This window comes from Citrus sinensis, chromosome 5 (assembly GCF_022201045.2).
Source record: "Citrus sinensis cultivar Valencia sweet orange chromosome 5, DVS_A1.0, whole genome shotgun sequence".
Lineage (NCBI taxonomy): Eukaryota > Viridiplantae > Streptophyta > Magnoliopsida > Sapindales > Rutaceae > Citrus > Citrus sinensis.
In genome coordinates this window covers 18566352-18582587 of record NC_068560.1, presented here as the reverse complement: position 1 = coordinate 18582587, position 16236 = coordinate 18566352, and the positions used below count along the sequence as shown (strand labels likewise).

The 16236-nt window shown below is 34.0% G+C and overlaps 3 protein-coding genes across 4 annotated transcripts; 2 read left to right on the top strand and 1 right to left on the bottom strand.

Annotated features, from left to right (window-relative positions):
- The first annotated feature begins 236 nt into the window (after positions 1-236).
- LOC102612249 (uncharacterized) lies at positions 237-2834 on the top strand. The gene is made up of 3 exons (XM_006493571.4): positions 237-448; positions 884-1286; positions 2143-2834. The coding sequence occupies exons 2-3, from the start codon at positions 940-942 to the stop codon at positions 2630-2632; spliced, it is 837 nt and encodes a 278-aa protein (XP_006493634.2). The 5' UTR covers positions 237-448; positions 884-939; the 3' UTR covers positions 2633-2834.
- A 692-nt stretch (positions 2835-3526) lies between these two features.
- LOC102611950 (MOB kinase activator-like 1A) lies at positions 3527-8514 on the bottom strand. The gene is made up of 7 exons (XM_006493570.4): positions 8351-8514; positions 7523-7571; positions 6528-6636; positions 6227-6320; positions 5286-5419; positions 4752-4915; positions 3527-3892 (listed from the first exon to the last, which is right to left on the bottom strand). Exons 1-7 carry the CDS (start codon positions 8371-8373, stop codon positions 3818-3820), a joined length of 648 nt encoding a protein of 215 aa, XP_006493633.1. The 5' UTR covers positions 8374-8514; the 3' UTR covers positions 3527-3817.
- A 3208-nt stretch (positions 8515-11722) lies between these two features.
- Positions 11723-15286, top strand: LOC102611455 (growth-regulating factor 4-like). 2 transcript variants are annotated; one of them, XM_006493569.3, is made up of 4 exons: positions 11723-12095; positions 12366-12750; positions 14380-14846; positions 14918-15286. In XM_006493569.3, exons 1-4 carry the CDS (start codon positions 11909-11911, stop codon positions 14944-14946), a joined length of 1068 nt encoding a protein of 355 aa, XP_006493632.2. In that variant the 5' UTR covers positions 11723-11908; the 3' UTR covers positions 14947-15286. The 2 variants fall into 2 exon arrangements, with proteins under 2 accessions (XP_006493632.2, XP_006493631.2); XM_006493568.3 differs by having other exon boundaries at positions 14368-14846.
- The last annotated feature ends 950 nt before the right edge of the window (positions 15287-16236 follow it).

The window sequence follows — 16236 nt, the reverse complement described above, 5'->3', positions numbered from 1 at the left end:
TACTAAATATATTATAATATATAAAATAAAATATATTGTGATATGTTAGACGCAAATTAAATAAACCACCCTTTTATGGATTTAACGGGATTACAAATCCAACGGTGTGATCTCACGCGCATATGCATTTATGTTTGACTTTTTATATTCGATAAACGTGGGACAAAAGTAAGGTATAATACACATGCAACGCAAAGATTTATAATATATAATTTTTTTTTCTTTTTAAATGATTGTATTATAATTTCCACCACTTTTTTTGTTTTTGTTTTTGTTTTCAGACTGGCGGCCGTCTCAGATCCCCACCTCCATCATCACACACAAATATATTTTACCTTTTTTTCTTTCTGAAAGGTGCATATAATTCAGTGTGTTGAAGAAAACAGCATGGCTTTTTGGATCATGTAGCTAATCCAAATCATCACTGTTCAATCAAGATTCTTGTATTGTAAGTACACTGGATCATCACCTTCTATTATTATTATTACCTTTCATTATATTTCCTCTTTATATCCTCATCATCACTTGCTTTTTAAAAAGATTTTTTTTCTTTTTCTTTTTTTTTCTCGCGTTGCAGACCCTTTTGTACAGGTTTAATGGGTTCTTTCTATGATCATATTAGTTTTAATTTTTCTCTCTTTCCCTTATCCTTGGTCTGTTTTGATGACTTTCAAGATTTGACCATGTGGGTATGTTTATTTCTTGAGAGAGAGAGAAAAAAAAAAAGAATTGTAATTTACAGTCTCTTGTTGCATAGATATAGCACAGTCAATAGTTGTGGAATCTCGTGAATTTTCTTCTATTTGAAAGTTTCAAAAAAAGAAAGTCCAAAGTTTATTTAAAGAAATTACTTTTCACAAAATCTGCTTTCTCTTTGAAACAGAAACAAAGGGATTGATTCAGGAAACAAGCATAGTTTAGAGGGGGAGCACAAACAAAATGGGATCTTTCATAGGACATGTTTTACCAGGGACACTGTTCCTTTTAGTTGGTGTGTGGCACATATGGAGCGCTGTGGTTCGACACGTGTCGAACCCCAAGTCGTTTCGGGTCAGGGTTTGGAACCCGGTTCCTGGGTTTGATGGGAAGCTCAAGTACATGGAACTTTATGTGATTGTAATCGGTGCTTTCATTGATATGTGTATTGAGCTTTTTTATTCGACCCATCTCAAGTTTTTTGTTAATGGAGTCTTGAACCCGCATCATATGAATGATTTTGAGCATTCGGGGATGCTTCTCATGTTTGTTATCTTCGGTGTTGTCACTCTGCTGTCTGAGAAAACGAGGTTGGTTACTTTCCCCTTTTCATGTTTTAGTTTATTTAGTTGAGGAGACAAAGAAGCTATTTTTGATCTATTTTTAGCACCAGCTTAATGATTACTCTGGGTAATAACTGAGGTGGGATCAGGACAATTGCTGTATTTATTTCCGCTTGTAAATGGCGTCTGTTTATATTTTGTTTGGGAAAGCATGTAGGAAGAAGTCCCCATTTCATAGGTGGGAAGACATAGAACAATCGTATAAGTTTGTGAACTTCTCCTCATTTAGGACTTAAGAAAGCTTAAAACTTCATTAATGTTTATTTTTTTTTAATCAATTATAATAGCTATTTCATAGGAATGGGCTAATCTGCACATTTTTAGTTAAAATCTGAAGGGGTAGCTAGAATTTCCTGACTTTAATGATAGATTGGTGACAGAATTTGTATTTACCTGAGCTTAGGAAGTCACTCCTTTGTTTGAATTGACTATGAAGTTTTCTTGAGGCTCTGTTAATCTGACTTTGGAAAGAGTCTGCTTGGGCTCTAAAACTCATCTGATGCAGGAGTCCTCTGGTACCTTAAACTTGTTATCTGGCTTACAATTGCCAAAATATTAATGGGATTTCTTTGAATGTGAGAATGGAGGTACAAAGACTTGGGGCATCATAAGTTGTAGAATGTGAAATAGAAAATGTTAACCTGGAAAGAATTCCAAATGAAGCCTACTTGAGAATTCATACGATTCTGCTGATAATTTATTAATTCTTCCGAATATTTCAAACTATTTGAGTATGAGAGTGAAGGCTCCATGTTTCATTTGTCACAGCTAATTGTTTTTTTCCCCTTATTTTTTCCTCTGAATTCTTTTTTTTTTCCCCTAGATTTCTTCCATTGCCTGAAGAATCCCTTTGCTTCATTGCTGCCACAGCATTCTGCGGAGAGTATCTGCTGTTCAACTTTCACTCAACAACACATAAAGGGCTTGAGGGATACTATCACCTCCTCCTTGTCTTCTTGATAGCACTTTGCGTCTTATCCTGTGCTGCCGGAGGTATCTTCCCAACCAGCTTTCCCATTGATTTGTCTAGTGGAATCGCTATTACTCTCCAGGGCCTCTGGTTCTATCAGACAGCCTTCACTCTCTATGGCCCCATGATGCCAGATGGTTGTCGGCTTAAAGAAAATATGGTCTCTTGTCATTCAACAGACAGTGAGGTTCGAGGTGAGTTCTTGGCTAACTTCCAGCTCTTTGCCCTGGTCTTCGGTGTTCTTGCTGGGGTTGCAGGATCATATATTTTTGCTGCTTCAAGATATGGGAATTCCGAGTTTAGGAGCTTGCATATCGTTCAAGATGCATTAGATCGAGACTGAATTAGGGTAAATTATTCGTCTTGTTTAGTGGCTTTCCAAGGAAGCATTTAGATTGGTGAACATGAAAATATTACTTGATGTGCACATTATTGAAGATGCATGAATTGTCTTATTGAATGTTGTTTATTCTAAAAGAAAGGTTCGAATTTTTGACTCAGAAATAAATATATCCCCATAATAACAAATTTATTGTTGTATTGCATATGTTGCAACTTGCACTCAATGGGATATTTTTAAAGCTCCCTTTTTCTGGGGACTAAAAGAGAAGGGAGTTGACTGGAATGAATCATGAATCATGACAAAAGATAAGATGTATTCAACAAGGTTTAGAAAGAAGAAAAATGAAAAATACAAACGGAGATATTCATTGGAATAAAATTAGGACACCACGGCACTACAAAGAAAACATCATTAAGAGAAACCTAAATTTATTTCATAATCATAATATTCATCGTTGCCATAATCATGATGACGCTGATGATTATGATACAGCCTACTTCAAGCTGCCGAGAGGGTTTGTTTTCAATTTGTGATGCATCATATATCATATCCAATTATAAATATTTTGATATTTTAATGAAACTGCATGTTACTTGCATAATTGCCATTAAACAATCACATAGCTAATAACATTTTCGTTGAAATTTTAATTTTATAATTTTCATGCCCCCTGTGCACGAATTTTCTAGATTTTATTATTTAGGTTCATTGGATGAGGCAATATGCAATGCAACCTTAATATGCTTCTTTTGACTGAATTAGGAGAAAGGTAGCAGAAACTGCCAAAACGCCAATGGTAAAAGTAAAACTGAATTACGTTTTAACAGTGGAAAAATAAAGTTCAAAGAACACAGACAAAAAATAAAAACATTACGATACCAATCCGCTATCAGATACACAATAACTCAGATAGGACCTTTTTTTTTTTCCTTTTTTTTAACCTGTTGCCATTTTCGCAAACAGAGCATCGAAGACTAGGCTACCCAATGAAACGGGCTTCCCCGCCTTCTTGATACATGCATGAAGTTAGAAAAATACAAGCATACATCATCAACATGAACAAACAATTTATGATATTGAGAGCAACAAAGGTGATAATGAAGTAGAATACAGATAGAACTTATTTGCTTTTATTACATATCCCTAAAAGCAAAATCCTTTCTTGCAATCTGCCGACCCCATATTTTAGTATGGAACTATAATGGAATCTATAAGCTCTTGAAGTGGTCCAAGCTCTTTCTTGTCAATTAGACCAAATTCCTGTACACAAAATCAGTAAGCTCAGTATAGCAGTAACATATCAAACTCACATTGGTGAACAAAGTACCGGAAAAGAATTCATCATACCAAATTCTATAACTATATTTGCACATCAAAAACACGACGACCCACCACACATTATTTGACAATTCATACAGTTCTATCATGTACTCCTAAATAGCTTCTGTTTACTTCACAAGTAGCATAACTTATTGAGGGTCATTAAGAACCTCAACTATGACTTCTCAAATCTATATCAAAGTTTATGCTATAAAACTGGAATGTAAATCTTAATAATTAACATGGTGAAAACATAAAATTGGTATTGTGAACATTGAAAGTAGTGACATGAAACATAAAATTAGTAGATGATGGCTAGTAATTTTATGAACTTCAAACTATTAACATTATGTGGTAACTGACGCCAATCTGAAACATAGCCAAATCCCTAAATCAGATTTCTACTTTTTGTTTGTAACTATTTAACTAATCTAAACAACTTATGATACATTTACCATTACTCTTGCTGACACAGAAACCATAACCTTTTAAAGGAAAGTTCCCTTCATATTCAGGATCCAGGTGATCTAACATAAGACTCAATTCATATGATATGAAGACTATCACAGTTTACATTTCTCACCATGCAGGAAAGATGCACTTTAAAGAAAAAATGAAGTTAAAAGTTCTTTATTAAAGATTAGAAGTAGCCAAGTTTTAAAAAATTGCAGTTTGTAATTCAGCAATGCAAGAATCATAACTGACAGAAAGAATAAGTTACAGTCTAAGTTTTAGGTTTTACCAACAATATAAAAAGGGCACTGGTCTTCGCTAGAGTTGAAATGATTTGAAAACTTACACAGGTAAAGAGTATGAAATGCTTGAAGCATGTGTTCAGATGAGCTTCCTCCTTAAGGCTCACGATTTTCTGGAAGTGAGAGTGATAAATATGGGCGTAAACACGGAACAATCTTTTGAATATAGTCTTCACGACCTCCTTAAAGTTGGAAGGAAATGGAGCTCCTACAAAATCAGAAGTAGTCATACAATTAGCAGAGAACCACATATGAATAGCTTCCAGGTCGAGACAAATGTTGTGGTGGTAACAATAAATATTCTGAGCATGTACTTCTTTATATAACCCTTTTTATCTCCCTAAAAAGTAAAACCTATAAACTTATCATGAGAATCTGTATTGGGGTTTGCTATAGATGGTCAAAACAAAATAGTGGTGGCAGCAGGAATAATAAATATTCTCAGCATAAACATATAGTCCATTTTTAAATATTCTCAACATATACACATAGTCCATTTTTTTCCCTAACTAAACAGCAACTTTAACCTTATCACGAGAAACTACAGAATAAAAATACAAATGCCACAATGAACATACCAAGCTTCTGAGGAAATATGGATTCGTCATCAAGCTGTGACTCAATCCAGTCCATCAAATATTCAACATATTTTGGAGCAGAAACTTCAATAGGTTTCTTGATTTGCACACCATCTGCCCATCTATATTCATATCTGTGAAGTTTCCCATCTTTATCAGTCATGACGTCTAAGAAGATAGAATAATGAAGCTAATAGTAACAGCCAGTTATTTATTACAGATTGAACAAGAACACCTTAATTTTAATCCGAACAAGTCAAGAAAAGAGGAAAATATAACAGACAACTTAGAACCAAAGAAACCAAAAAAAGAAAAAAAATAAATGTGGATTGGATTTTTCAAATCTACCTCACTCTATTTCAAAAGGGACAAAAGAAATGATGCAACAAATATTTTAACACATCAAAACTCTATTTACTGAATAGGGTATAACTCATCCAAACTTAACATTAGTCCAAATGGAAAGACACGTGAAAGCATATAAAATATTATAACATTCCTTTCGTGTTTCTCAGAGTGGATTATACAGTGCATTCTGAATTTAGTGCATAATGCTAATCCAAAGTCAGAGAATCCTCAAAACATTCAAACTTGACCATCTATAGCAAACCCCAATACAGATTCTCTGGTGTGTTTTCATTTGATTTTCAGTTTCTTGAACTAAAAAAGAAAGTAAAAACTGAGGAGAAACAAAGAAAACCTTTTTAATTATATAAACAGGTGAGTCGCCATGCAGTCCTAAATTTTAGGGTACTGATTGGGTTTTAACTATTTATAGACAACAAATTTTCTTAAAAACTATGTAAGGCAGCCAAATGATTTGAAAGAAAAGTAATTGAAAAAAGAAAACTGGTGTTACTGATAGGAAAATATACTGTAACCGCACTTATAAACGAAGTATAAAAGAAAATGAACGCAACAATTTATTTACTATGCCATACTTGGGGCCTGCAGTCATTGTAGGACAGTTCTCAGCGGTACAGAACTCTGTTAGGGTACCATAGAGCAGATTTACCTGGTTGAAGAAATCCACAGCTGAAACAAAAAGTCCAACAAACTTATTTCAGAAACTAATTTAACACAAAAGATTTCAATTATTTATGAATTGGGAAGCACTGGTTTTAAGACATTTCACAAATAATCTTTTTATTTTATTCTATTTTTCTAAAAAATGTATGCAACAGTGTAGGACAGCCTATTTCATAGACGGTTCATTCTAAAATGTGAGAGAAAGAGTATTACTATTAACAGCAAGCCACTCATTTAGATCCTCTCCAGGGGGAAGTCTTACTGCTTCCCTCAGGTTTCCACTACCAAGGGTGGCATCAATGTGTTTTCTAAGCTGTGCACCCTGCATCAGAAGTTCAAGACTAATTAAAAATTCAAAATTAAAAAGCCAATAGAGATACAAATGCCAAAAACTTAGAAGTCGAATATAAAGGAAACTTTCAAATATAGCAGCACCATGTGACAAATGCTAAATTAAGATCATAACCAAAAAGTTACAACTCCCATCTCCAAAATGAAAAGAAAACATAAAACTAAAACAGTTGCCAATCTTTCCAAATTCAGGAAGTTTAGATGTCCATTTCCTATGATTATATTTTAGTTTGCACCTTCCGAAGGCTAAATTCTGATGATTAATAAGTTTCATGAGCAACAAGAGGGCTTACATGCCAAACTAAAACAATGTTTCAATTTCTTTTAGTTGCTCAATCCCTCAACATTATAACCCTTCTGGCAGAATTTTCTGTTTCACCAAATATACAGAGTAACCTTGAATATCCTTATGAAATAAGAAACCAGCATATTATCCAAACACCATCAAAACTTACACCTTTTATGCCTTGTGTAAATCATATCTGCTCAGTTCAACAGTAACATGTTTCATAATGAAACCACCTTTTGTTTTGAATGTATTGGTCGGCTGCTTGCAGATTAAATACTACAAAAGCCCATTTTTCAAGCAGGACAGTTCAATTCCAAGGATGACACTGACCCTAAATAATTTAACTAGTAACTAAATATTACTAAAAACAAAGAAAGTTGAACCAAGTATTTATTCCATCCACGAGTCAAACAACCAAATTCTCAACAAATTTAGTAAAATTCAATATGTTGAGCAAACAAAACAAAATAAAAAGAGTAATACCAATCAGTGGCTAGCACGTATTATATCATTTTCCAACAAGAAAGGAATCAGCAAGAAAAGCAATAGTGGCATGAAGAGTACAAACCTTACTCCCCGAGGGTGCACTCTTTTTTGGGCGAAATGTTCTCTGATTTCTGTTTCAGCAAAAAATTATAAAGCAAGATTCATAAACTGAAAAAGATAAAAGACAAAGTTCTACAAGGCATTATTACGGAGACTCATATTTAACTTCACTTTCTCCAAATTGTAAATGCCTTCACACTCTCCCCCACATCCACATGCAAGAATTAAATTTAAATTTAACGCGAAGACCATTTATTTTACACTGTATTTACATAATTGCTAAATCCTACAAGCTCTTACACATAAGATAGACATTCTATATCATAATTACAACGTTATTTAACAACAGAGGCTATAGAAAGATCTCTGAAAAGTTACATATATTACACTATCATCGGTTTGCTTTAAGGCTTACATACATGATCAAGCTCAGAAATCACATTCCTATTGGCACATTAACGGGAAAAAAAAAATTAGTCTTAGAAAAAGTCAATTCCAATAATAAACAAGAAATTCAAATAAAAACACAAAATAATAATTGCATTTCAACAACAAATCAAGAGCAGCGACTAAATAAAATCTAAATTTTAAGATTTTTCATATTACAATCAAATTATCAAGATGTTTTCTCATTTTGCACCGCATCCAAAAAGTAAATTGAATACGATCGCACAAATTAGGTAAAGTAAAAAAAGAAAAAGAAAATTAGCCAAAGCATCGGTTGATCACATGAGAATATACAGATCTGCTCGCGCTACAACAAAATGCAAAATTGAATTTCAATTAACGAGAAAATTAATTGAATTAATTAGTGAAAATAAAATATTAATTTTCAGTTATTTATTTTCACCTTCCGAGGCCGAAGAGACTCATGGCTGAAGAAAAAGTGAGTGACCGTGTGCTCTGGAATTTTTTTTTTTTTCCTCCCCTTCTTCAGCTTAAAAACTGAAAAGTCTCTTTTATTATTTTGCTTTTTTTTTCTTTGATTTAATTATAAGTCCTCTGCGTAAGCTCTGTAAAAGTTTATATATAATAATAACACAAACATTTAAAAATACGGGGTTGTACTTTGCGCTTCACGAGTGGTACGTTATGATTTTAAGGAGATTTTATTTAATTTTTTATTTTTTCATTCGACTGCTCAAATTTTTTTTTTTTAAATGGCCAGCTGTCAAGACAGATCAGATTTTATTCTCGGCCCGGGCAGCTTTAGCGGAAGCATCTGAAAAGGAAAGCCCTTGCCTTTTAACATAATCCAAAAATCAAATTGTTTCCAAATAAAGAAAAAAAAATTACATATCTTCAACAATTACGAGAGATATTTGTGTGGAACGAGCTGTGGCAACAGTAATTGCCAATAGGCCTGTGGGTCTTAAGTGAGATCCATTGAGATGAAACTCGTTAATATAAAATCAAAAAAATTAGTGGGTTTCATTTTGGGATTTATTAAGAGCCGGTTTATAATTGTGATGGCTGATAAAATGAATTATTTGTGTTTGCGTGAATTGAAATAAGCGTTGATTAAAAAAGATGATTAAGTGTTTAGTAAATTATGCAATACACATGCATTTAATAAATTTTATTACGAAAGTGTTGTTTATTAGATAATGATTAAAATATATATAAGTTTATATTATCTTTTATTTATATATTAGGAGTTATTAAAATTATAAGGTTACAATAGAATTTTAAACAGGCACAATGATTTATTTGATAAGTTACTTACACAAATAATTTATATGATAACTTTCTATCTACTTTTAAAATTGATTGTCAAAATATAAAAAAACTTATAAAATAAGTAACTTTATAAAATTTTTATAAACACTATTTTTGTCAAAGCTTATAAAATAAACAATCTATATTCTTTTAACATAAAAACTAAACAGGATTAAACCTAATACATAACAGATTTTCAGTGGTCTAGCACATTCCCTTCCGGGTAAATTTGTCCTAACAATAGTAATTATAATTATTATTGTCAAATTTATTGTCTGTGTTTGTGATAAAAAAAATCACAGTAAAAACATAAATATATTTTTTTTAATCTTATAATTTGATTTAAGGACATAACAGAAAATAAACAAGAGAAGTGGAATTGTATAGTATATACACCAAAGAACCCACAATGGCATCCTCTAAATATTTTGATGTACTACTATTGATAGGGAGCCACTCATTTATGAGAAATTCTAAAATATCTCAGTTATATTATAGTCACGTAATGTATGATATATATAAATTAAATATAACTATCAATTACATAATAATTTTTTAAAATAAATATATATGTTATACATATATTAAGTAGGCATAGTGCAATAAAAATACTGTAGAATCTCTCCTAATTTAGATCCTCCCTGGAGGGAGTCATACAACTTCCTTCAGTTTTCTACTACCAAGTGTGGCATTATAAATGCGTTTTCTAAGCAGTGCACCCTGCATCAGAGGTTCAAGCTATAGACCATTTAAAAATTCAAAACCTAGAAGCCGGTATAGAGCAGTTGAAACCAGAGGAACAATTTTAATCATAGCGGCACCTTGTCACGAGTGGTCGTAAATTAAATTTTGATTTCAAAAGCACAGTGCGTCGAATCGTGACCAAATGATCAAATGATAGCTGGAGTTGTGCTGGAAATTGCAGGATTTGTGTTGTAATTGCTGAAAAGTTGCTGGTTCTGAGCTGGATCATGGTCATTGATTAGATTGGGTGACATCAATGCGACGTCATCATGTGAAATAGGCAGTTCCTGACAAGGCGGTGACGATGACGAGCACTCACCTGGGCCGGGCACGGTCTTAGGCTTTTTGGTATCGGTCGGTTCACTCACATAAAGCCCGAAACTGGGCCCAGGTACCACTATATCGGGCTAAAGCCCTTCCGGGTGCCCGATATCCTTACTCAGTTCATCCCTAATTTCACTGCTCGCACTTAATTATTACAAAATTATATATTAATTATGATTAATTATTAAACAAAATTAACTTAAAAACAAGAAATATGATATAGCGTATGTCCATCACCTTCTAACAGTGGCACATATATTTGTCCCCTGCTCCCCACTCAATACAAGGTCGCCGTAGGTCCATAACATTCCTTTAGGCTTCTCATAATCACTGCACAAACATAGTGACCCAGTTCACTGACAATGTGGTTTTTTCAGCCCTTTGGGCTTTTAAATTGTTTTGAGAATTCCCCAGTTTCTAATTTATAGCCCTTTCTATGTCTAATAATTTTTTAAAATTTGTGGCCACAACCATTGAGGTCTCCTAGGTTTTTTAAAAATTCGAAACCCTATCTTTATCATTTATGAATAAGTGCAGCTATTGAGCCTTTATTTTATATTATCAAAACCTACTCTTGAATCAATGCATACTATCAAAAAAATTTTAAATGATTTAAAATGCCATCATACACTTCCACTTAGTTTTAAATTTTCCCTTATTACTTCTTGTAATACCGTTATAATTGTCCAAAATGAGAAGTCAAACTTCAAACGTAACAACAAAAACACATTTTTTAGGAAAAGAAGAAAACAAATATTTAAGTTCACGCCCTTAAATAAATATTATAATATATTTTCTTTATTTATAGTAAAAAAATAAGGGTAATTTTTAAAAACCTCCCATGAGGTTTGGGCTTGTTGCAAGTAGATGACGAGAATTGATTTATTTGTAAAAAACCCCCTACGGTCAGTTAAGTTTAATATTGACCGTTAGTTGACCATGCAAAGACAATATTATCCTTAACAATAGTTTATAAACGAAAATAACTATAAAAAAAATCAAAATTATTAGTTATTTTACACTTTTTAAATTATTGATATTTTCTTAAAGTTCTTATAAAAAATTAAAATTAAAAAATCCTCTTTAAATTATTGATATTTCCTTAAAATTCCTACAAGAAAGATAAAATTAAAAATTTTAAAATGAAATAGTCATAATCTTTACCTATGATATTGTAAATTTTTAGAATTGACAAGGATAAAATTGTCAAAAAATAGGGTTTGTGCTTTTTGCACCAATAATTTTAGTTTTTTTTTAGTTATTTTCGTTTACAAACTATTGTTGAGGGTAATATTGTCTTTGCACGGTCAACTAACGGTCAATGTTAAACTTAACTGATGATAGGGGGTTTTTTACAAATAAATCAATTCTCGCCATCTAATTGCAACAAGCCCAAACCTCAGGAGAGGTTTTTAAAAATTACCCAAAAAAATAATAACATGTTTGAGCTTGTTGTGGTTGTAAGAGTTAACAGATCCACCGCCCTCCCAAGTCTCTTGTTGAGTCTGAAATTGTAGTTTCATGGAAGCAGTTGCAATGACACTAGTGATTAGATTCCAAATCCAGATATAGCACAAGCAGCAGCAGCAGCAGCAGTTTTGTGTGAAAAAAAAAAAAGAAAATGAGCGGTTCTGGTTCTTTATCTTCTTCAGTGGCCCCGTTCACTGCGTCTCAGTGGCATGAGCTGGAGCATCAAGCCCTAATCTTCAAATACCTCAAAGCGGGTCTCCCCGTTCCCCCGGATCTCCTCGTCCCCATTCGCACTAGCCTCAAGTTCCTCTCTTCTAGCTTATTCCACCACCCAACTTGTAAGTGAAGCACCCACAATAACCTTCTACTTATTTATTTATTTGCAAACTAATCATGCTTGCTGATGGCATTTTTATGGGTTCCTAATTTTCATTTCTGCTTGTATGGTTATATTAATTACTTAGTTAATTAATTTAGGCATAACATACATGTGGGAGCGGGGTTCGAACCCAGACCTCGAAAAGATTTTACTGACTGAACTAGCTGACACCCACATTTTAGTTTTGCTTGGTGAGTGATTGTATGTTTGTTTTTTTGTTTGTATGTAGTTGGGTATTGTTCTTATTTTGGAAAGAAAATAGACCCGGAGCCGGGGAGATGCCGAAGGACGGATGGCAAGAAGTGGAGGTGCTCGAAAGATGCACATCCCAACTCCAAGTATTGTGAGCGGCACATGAACCGTAGTCGATACCGTTCAAGAAAGCCTGTGGAATCACAAAATACCTCTCAGTCTTTGTCAACTACCGTGGGAGTAGACATTGGTGGTAATAGGAGCAGCATTGGCAGTGGAGGTGGAGGTGGAAGCAGAAGCTTAAGCTTTCAGAACCCGCCTTTGCAGCCTCTTGGTACTCGTGAGGGTCTTTGCTTTCGGAGCAACATGTCACAGTCACAGATGGCTGCTATCCCCTATGGGATTCCTAATAAAGAGTACAGGTATATGTCGTCGTTGTTCCTTGTTAAAATATAGATTGATTCCTGGGGTCCATTGATAACTGCTATGTTAATGTCCCTCTCCTATTTGCTTTATTAGTTGTGTTGGGCCATGTACTTCATCAAGAATTGAATGAGTCACTGGCTTCATTGATAATTTTTATGATATATTATGCAATGACTTCTATGATGATGTAATGAGATTTTGTAAATGCAGTAAGCTTCATTTCCTATTAGCTGTTTCTCATAATGCTCATGCTTTGGTATTTAATTGCATGATTATGAGATGCTTTTCACGTTTGAACCCTTTTTTTTTTCATGTCAAATATGGCATATTCAAGTTAGAAATAGGTTTTGAGTGGGTTTAAGGAATGATAACTTTTCATGAATTCTCAAATGGGGTTCCAAACTCTCTGTTTTCACTGGCTGAGGGCCATGGGAGGCTGCTTTGTTAACGTCACAGCTGAAAAATGATGAGTAGTTTCTGAATGCTGATGCAGTCCAGGACAGGCGCTAGTATTTTAAATAGAAATATGGTGGACATGATAAGATTCAATGGAGGATTTTAAGTGAGCTTGGAATCTGCCAGGCTCTAAGACAGTGCTGGCCTTGTAAGACTTAACTATTTTGTCGCTTCCATGTTCATTTTTCTCTTGAATAGTAAAATTTTTCATTTCCAACTGAGTTTATTCTCTTAAGTGCCTTGAAATACAAAACATATAGGTTCCTGCATTCAAACCTGGTTTTCCTTAGTCCTTTGAGGTGTGCTTGAAAATGTCTGTATTAAATGTTTGTAAGGACTGTATTAAATGTTTGTAAGGACTGTATTAAATGTTTGTAGGAGTGATATTACTGTAACATGAAGTCATTTTGCATGCCGCACCGGAAGCAACTTTGACCTTTTCTTTGGGTGATGTTTAAGTCTAAGTTTTGAGTTTAGTTGAACACTGATTGACCTGTGTTATAGCTTTGTACATAGAGAAATAAGAAAAGAACGCGCTTGCTTTCTATGTTGTACTGACTGATCGAGGATGGTTTTAGTTGCTTAATAGTTGGCTGTACTAGAAGAAGCTCAAGTCAAGTGTGTCTTGGCAGGCAAAAATAAAGTAGATTTCAACATGCTTGCCAGTTATGTATATCAGTTATATGTTCATGTGTACGAAAGGAAATAAGAAGAGAAAATACTTTTGTGTATGGATTATATTAGACTTATATGGTTTTCTCACATATTAATAACATGATCTTTTGAACTCTCAGATTTTGATGTAGAACCGAAAATAGGAGGATAAATCAAAGGGGATTCATTTGACTTTGAATAAATACACCATGTTTTAACTATTTGTACAAGCTTTCCTATATGAACCGATGCAGCATAAAGTGGTGGACAAGAAACAATAAAAGTTAAAGTGAAATACATTAAAAGACATGATGTGCCAATGATATGGTGATACCACATTAGTTTATGTCTAAAAGCTTCTGTACAAATTGTTTGTACGTGTAGAAGTTTCCTTTTGGTAGTATTCTTTCTGTTAATAGTAGAAATAAGTTCCTTGAATTAGTTAATAATAGATTTTTATGTTAGGCAATTCCTTGAATGTTAATTAACTGACGTCATATCAGTGGACAGTACAGGCTCCAAGAACTGAAGCCTGAAGGAAATGATGGTGTTTTATCCATGGCTTCTGAGAGTTTGAGGGGTTTTACGATGAACTCTTCTGTGGATAATTCATGGTGTGTTACAACATCTGGAAGTTCCTCAATCCCCTTATCAGATCAAAGAGGTGGAGCTTTTTTGCAAAATAGCTGCCTCCCCATGCAGACGCTACAAGATTTTGATTCACTCATTGGTAATGGTGCAACATCAAAGCAACAGCAACAGCATTATTTCTTCGGCAGGGAATTTGATTCGTCTAGGTCTCAGAAACAGGAACATCAGGCTCTTCAGCCTCTTCCAGACGAATTGCCTAAAACCATAGATTTTGGATACTATCTGGATGATCAGAGAGCCAACAAGAGCTCACTATCGACAACTCAGCTATCAATGTCCACCCCAATTGCTTCCTCTAAATTCTTCGAAACGAGTGCTCACTCTTCAAAGGGTAAGCCTGTTCCCATCTAATTCAAAAACTTCAAATTAATACTTTCAATCCTGATGTTCAGTCTGATGCAGATACCTCTATGGACAAATTTCTGAGCTAGAGATATTTCCAGGCCATATGAGTCTCAGCCAGCTTATTTGCCTGTTGTCTAGTGGAGTTCCCACATTTGCTATGTTAGCACCTTAGTACTAGTAAGTTGGTAGGCACTTATTCCTCTTTATTCTCTCTGTTTTCCAGCCCTAAACTTTTGTGCTTGGGTTTAAACTTGTTCTTGAGTCTATGAGATTATCTGTAAACTTGTAGCATGTGTACGTAAGTTCAAGAATAATTGTGGTACATTGTTGCAATGCTTGATAATGGATGGGTGATCTGTCAAGCAGCAGCTTCTTATATTGGCGTGATATGGGAGGAAAATTAAAATAAGCCGTTGCCTTTGTTTATTTGCTTGTGTGATTGATTATTCAAGCAATGTTCTTGAAGTGCTGTGTACTTGCTTTCTGCAGCCTTTTTTATGGCAATACATAGATGAATTAACTGCAAGTTAATTGTTAGAATCATCTGAAGATATTAAAGATCACAATTTCATGTTTAAATTTCTATAATAGAACTTCTATTTATCCAAGTCTGAGCCTTAGGGTTTTTGTTACACACAGTAAATTATGAAGTGTGCGAGCTATTTTTCAAATTGAACTCGGTATCAACAATGATGAAACTTGGTGTGTAATCTTCAGTAATTTGATCTAACCATAGGGGTTAAGGTAGAAAGAGGAGTTTGAATAGCTCCACTGATTTAAAAATTTACACGACTTGGCTTCTTGTTTTTTATTTATTTTTTTTAAAAGGAAAAAATATATTTATGGAAATTAAATTGAGTAAGATGCTGTTTTCAGAAACTGATGGGATAACAAAAAAATGAGATATTCATGGATGTCCTTTCGTCTACAACAAACGTCAAACATCACATCATTTTCTTCGAACTTGCCACATGTATTTATTTTTTTCTGGTTTCTTCATCGTTGATCTTCCATGGAGGAAAATGAAATAATACAAAACTCTGCACATCGTTGCCCATCAAAAGTTTACCCTCTTACCACCGGTGACATCTCTCAACTTCCTCCCTCACGACCACCCCATTATCAACATTTTCAAATAAAAAAATTACCAAAACTCATCATCATCACACTCCTTGTAGTAGCTGCTTCAATCTCTCTCACAGCCTTAATATGCATTCTCATGTATTTCACTCTTGGTCCTAAGCTCCCATCTCTTCACCTAGACACTTTCTCAGTATCAAACTTCACCATCGGCAGCACCAACTTAATCGCCAAGTGGGATTTTAATCTCACCTTCAAAAACCCAGATCACTTGTGGCAAATTTACTTGGATTGCA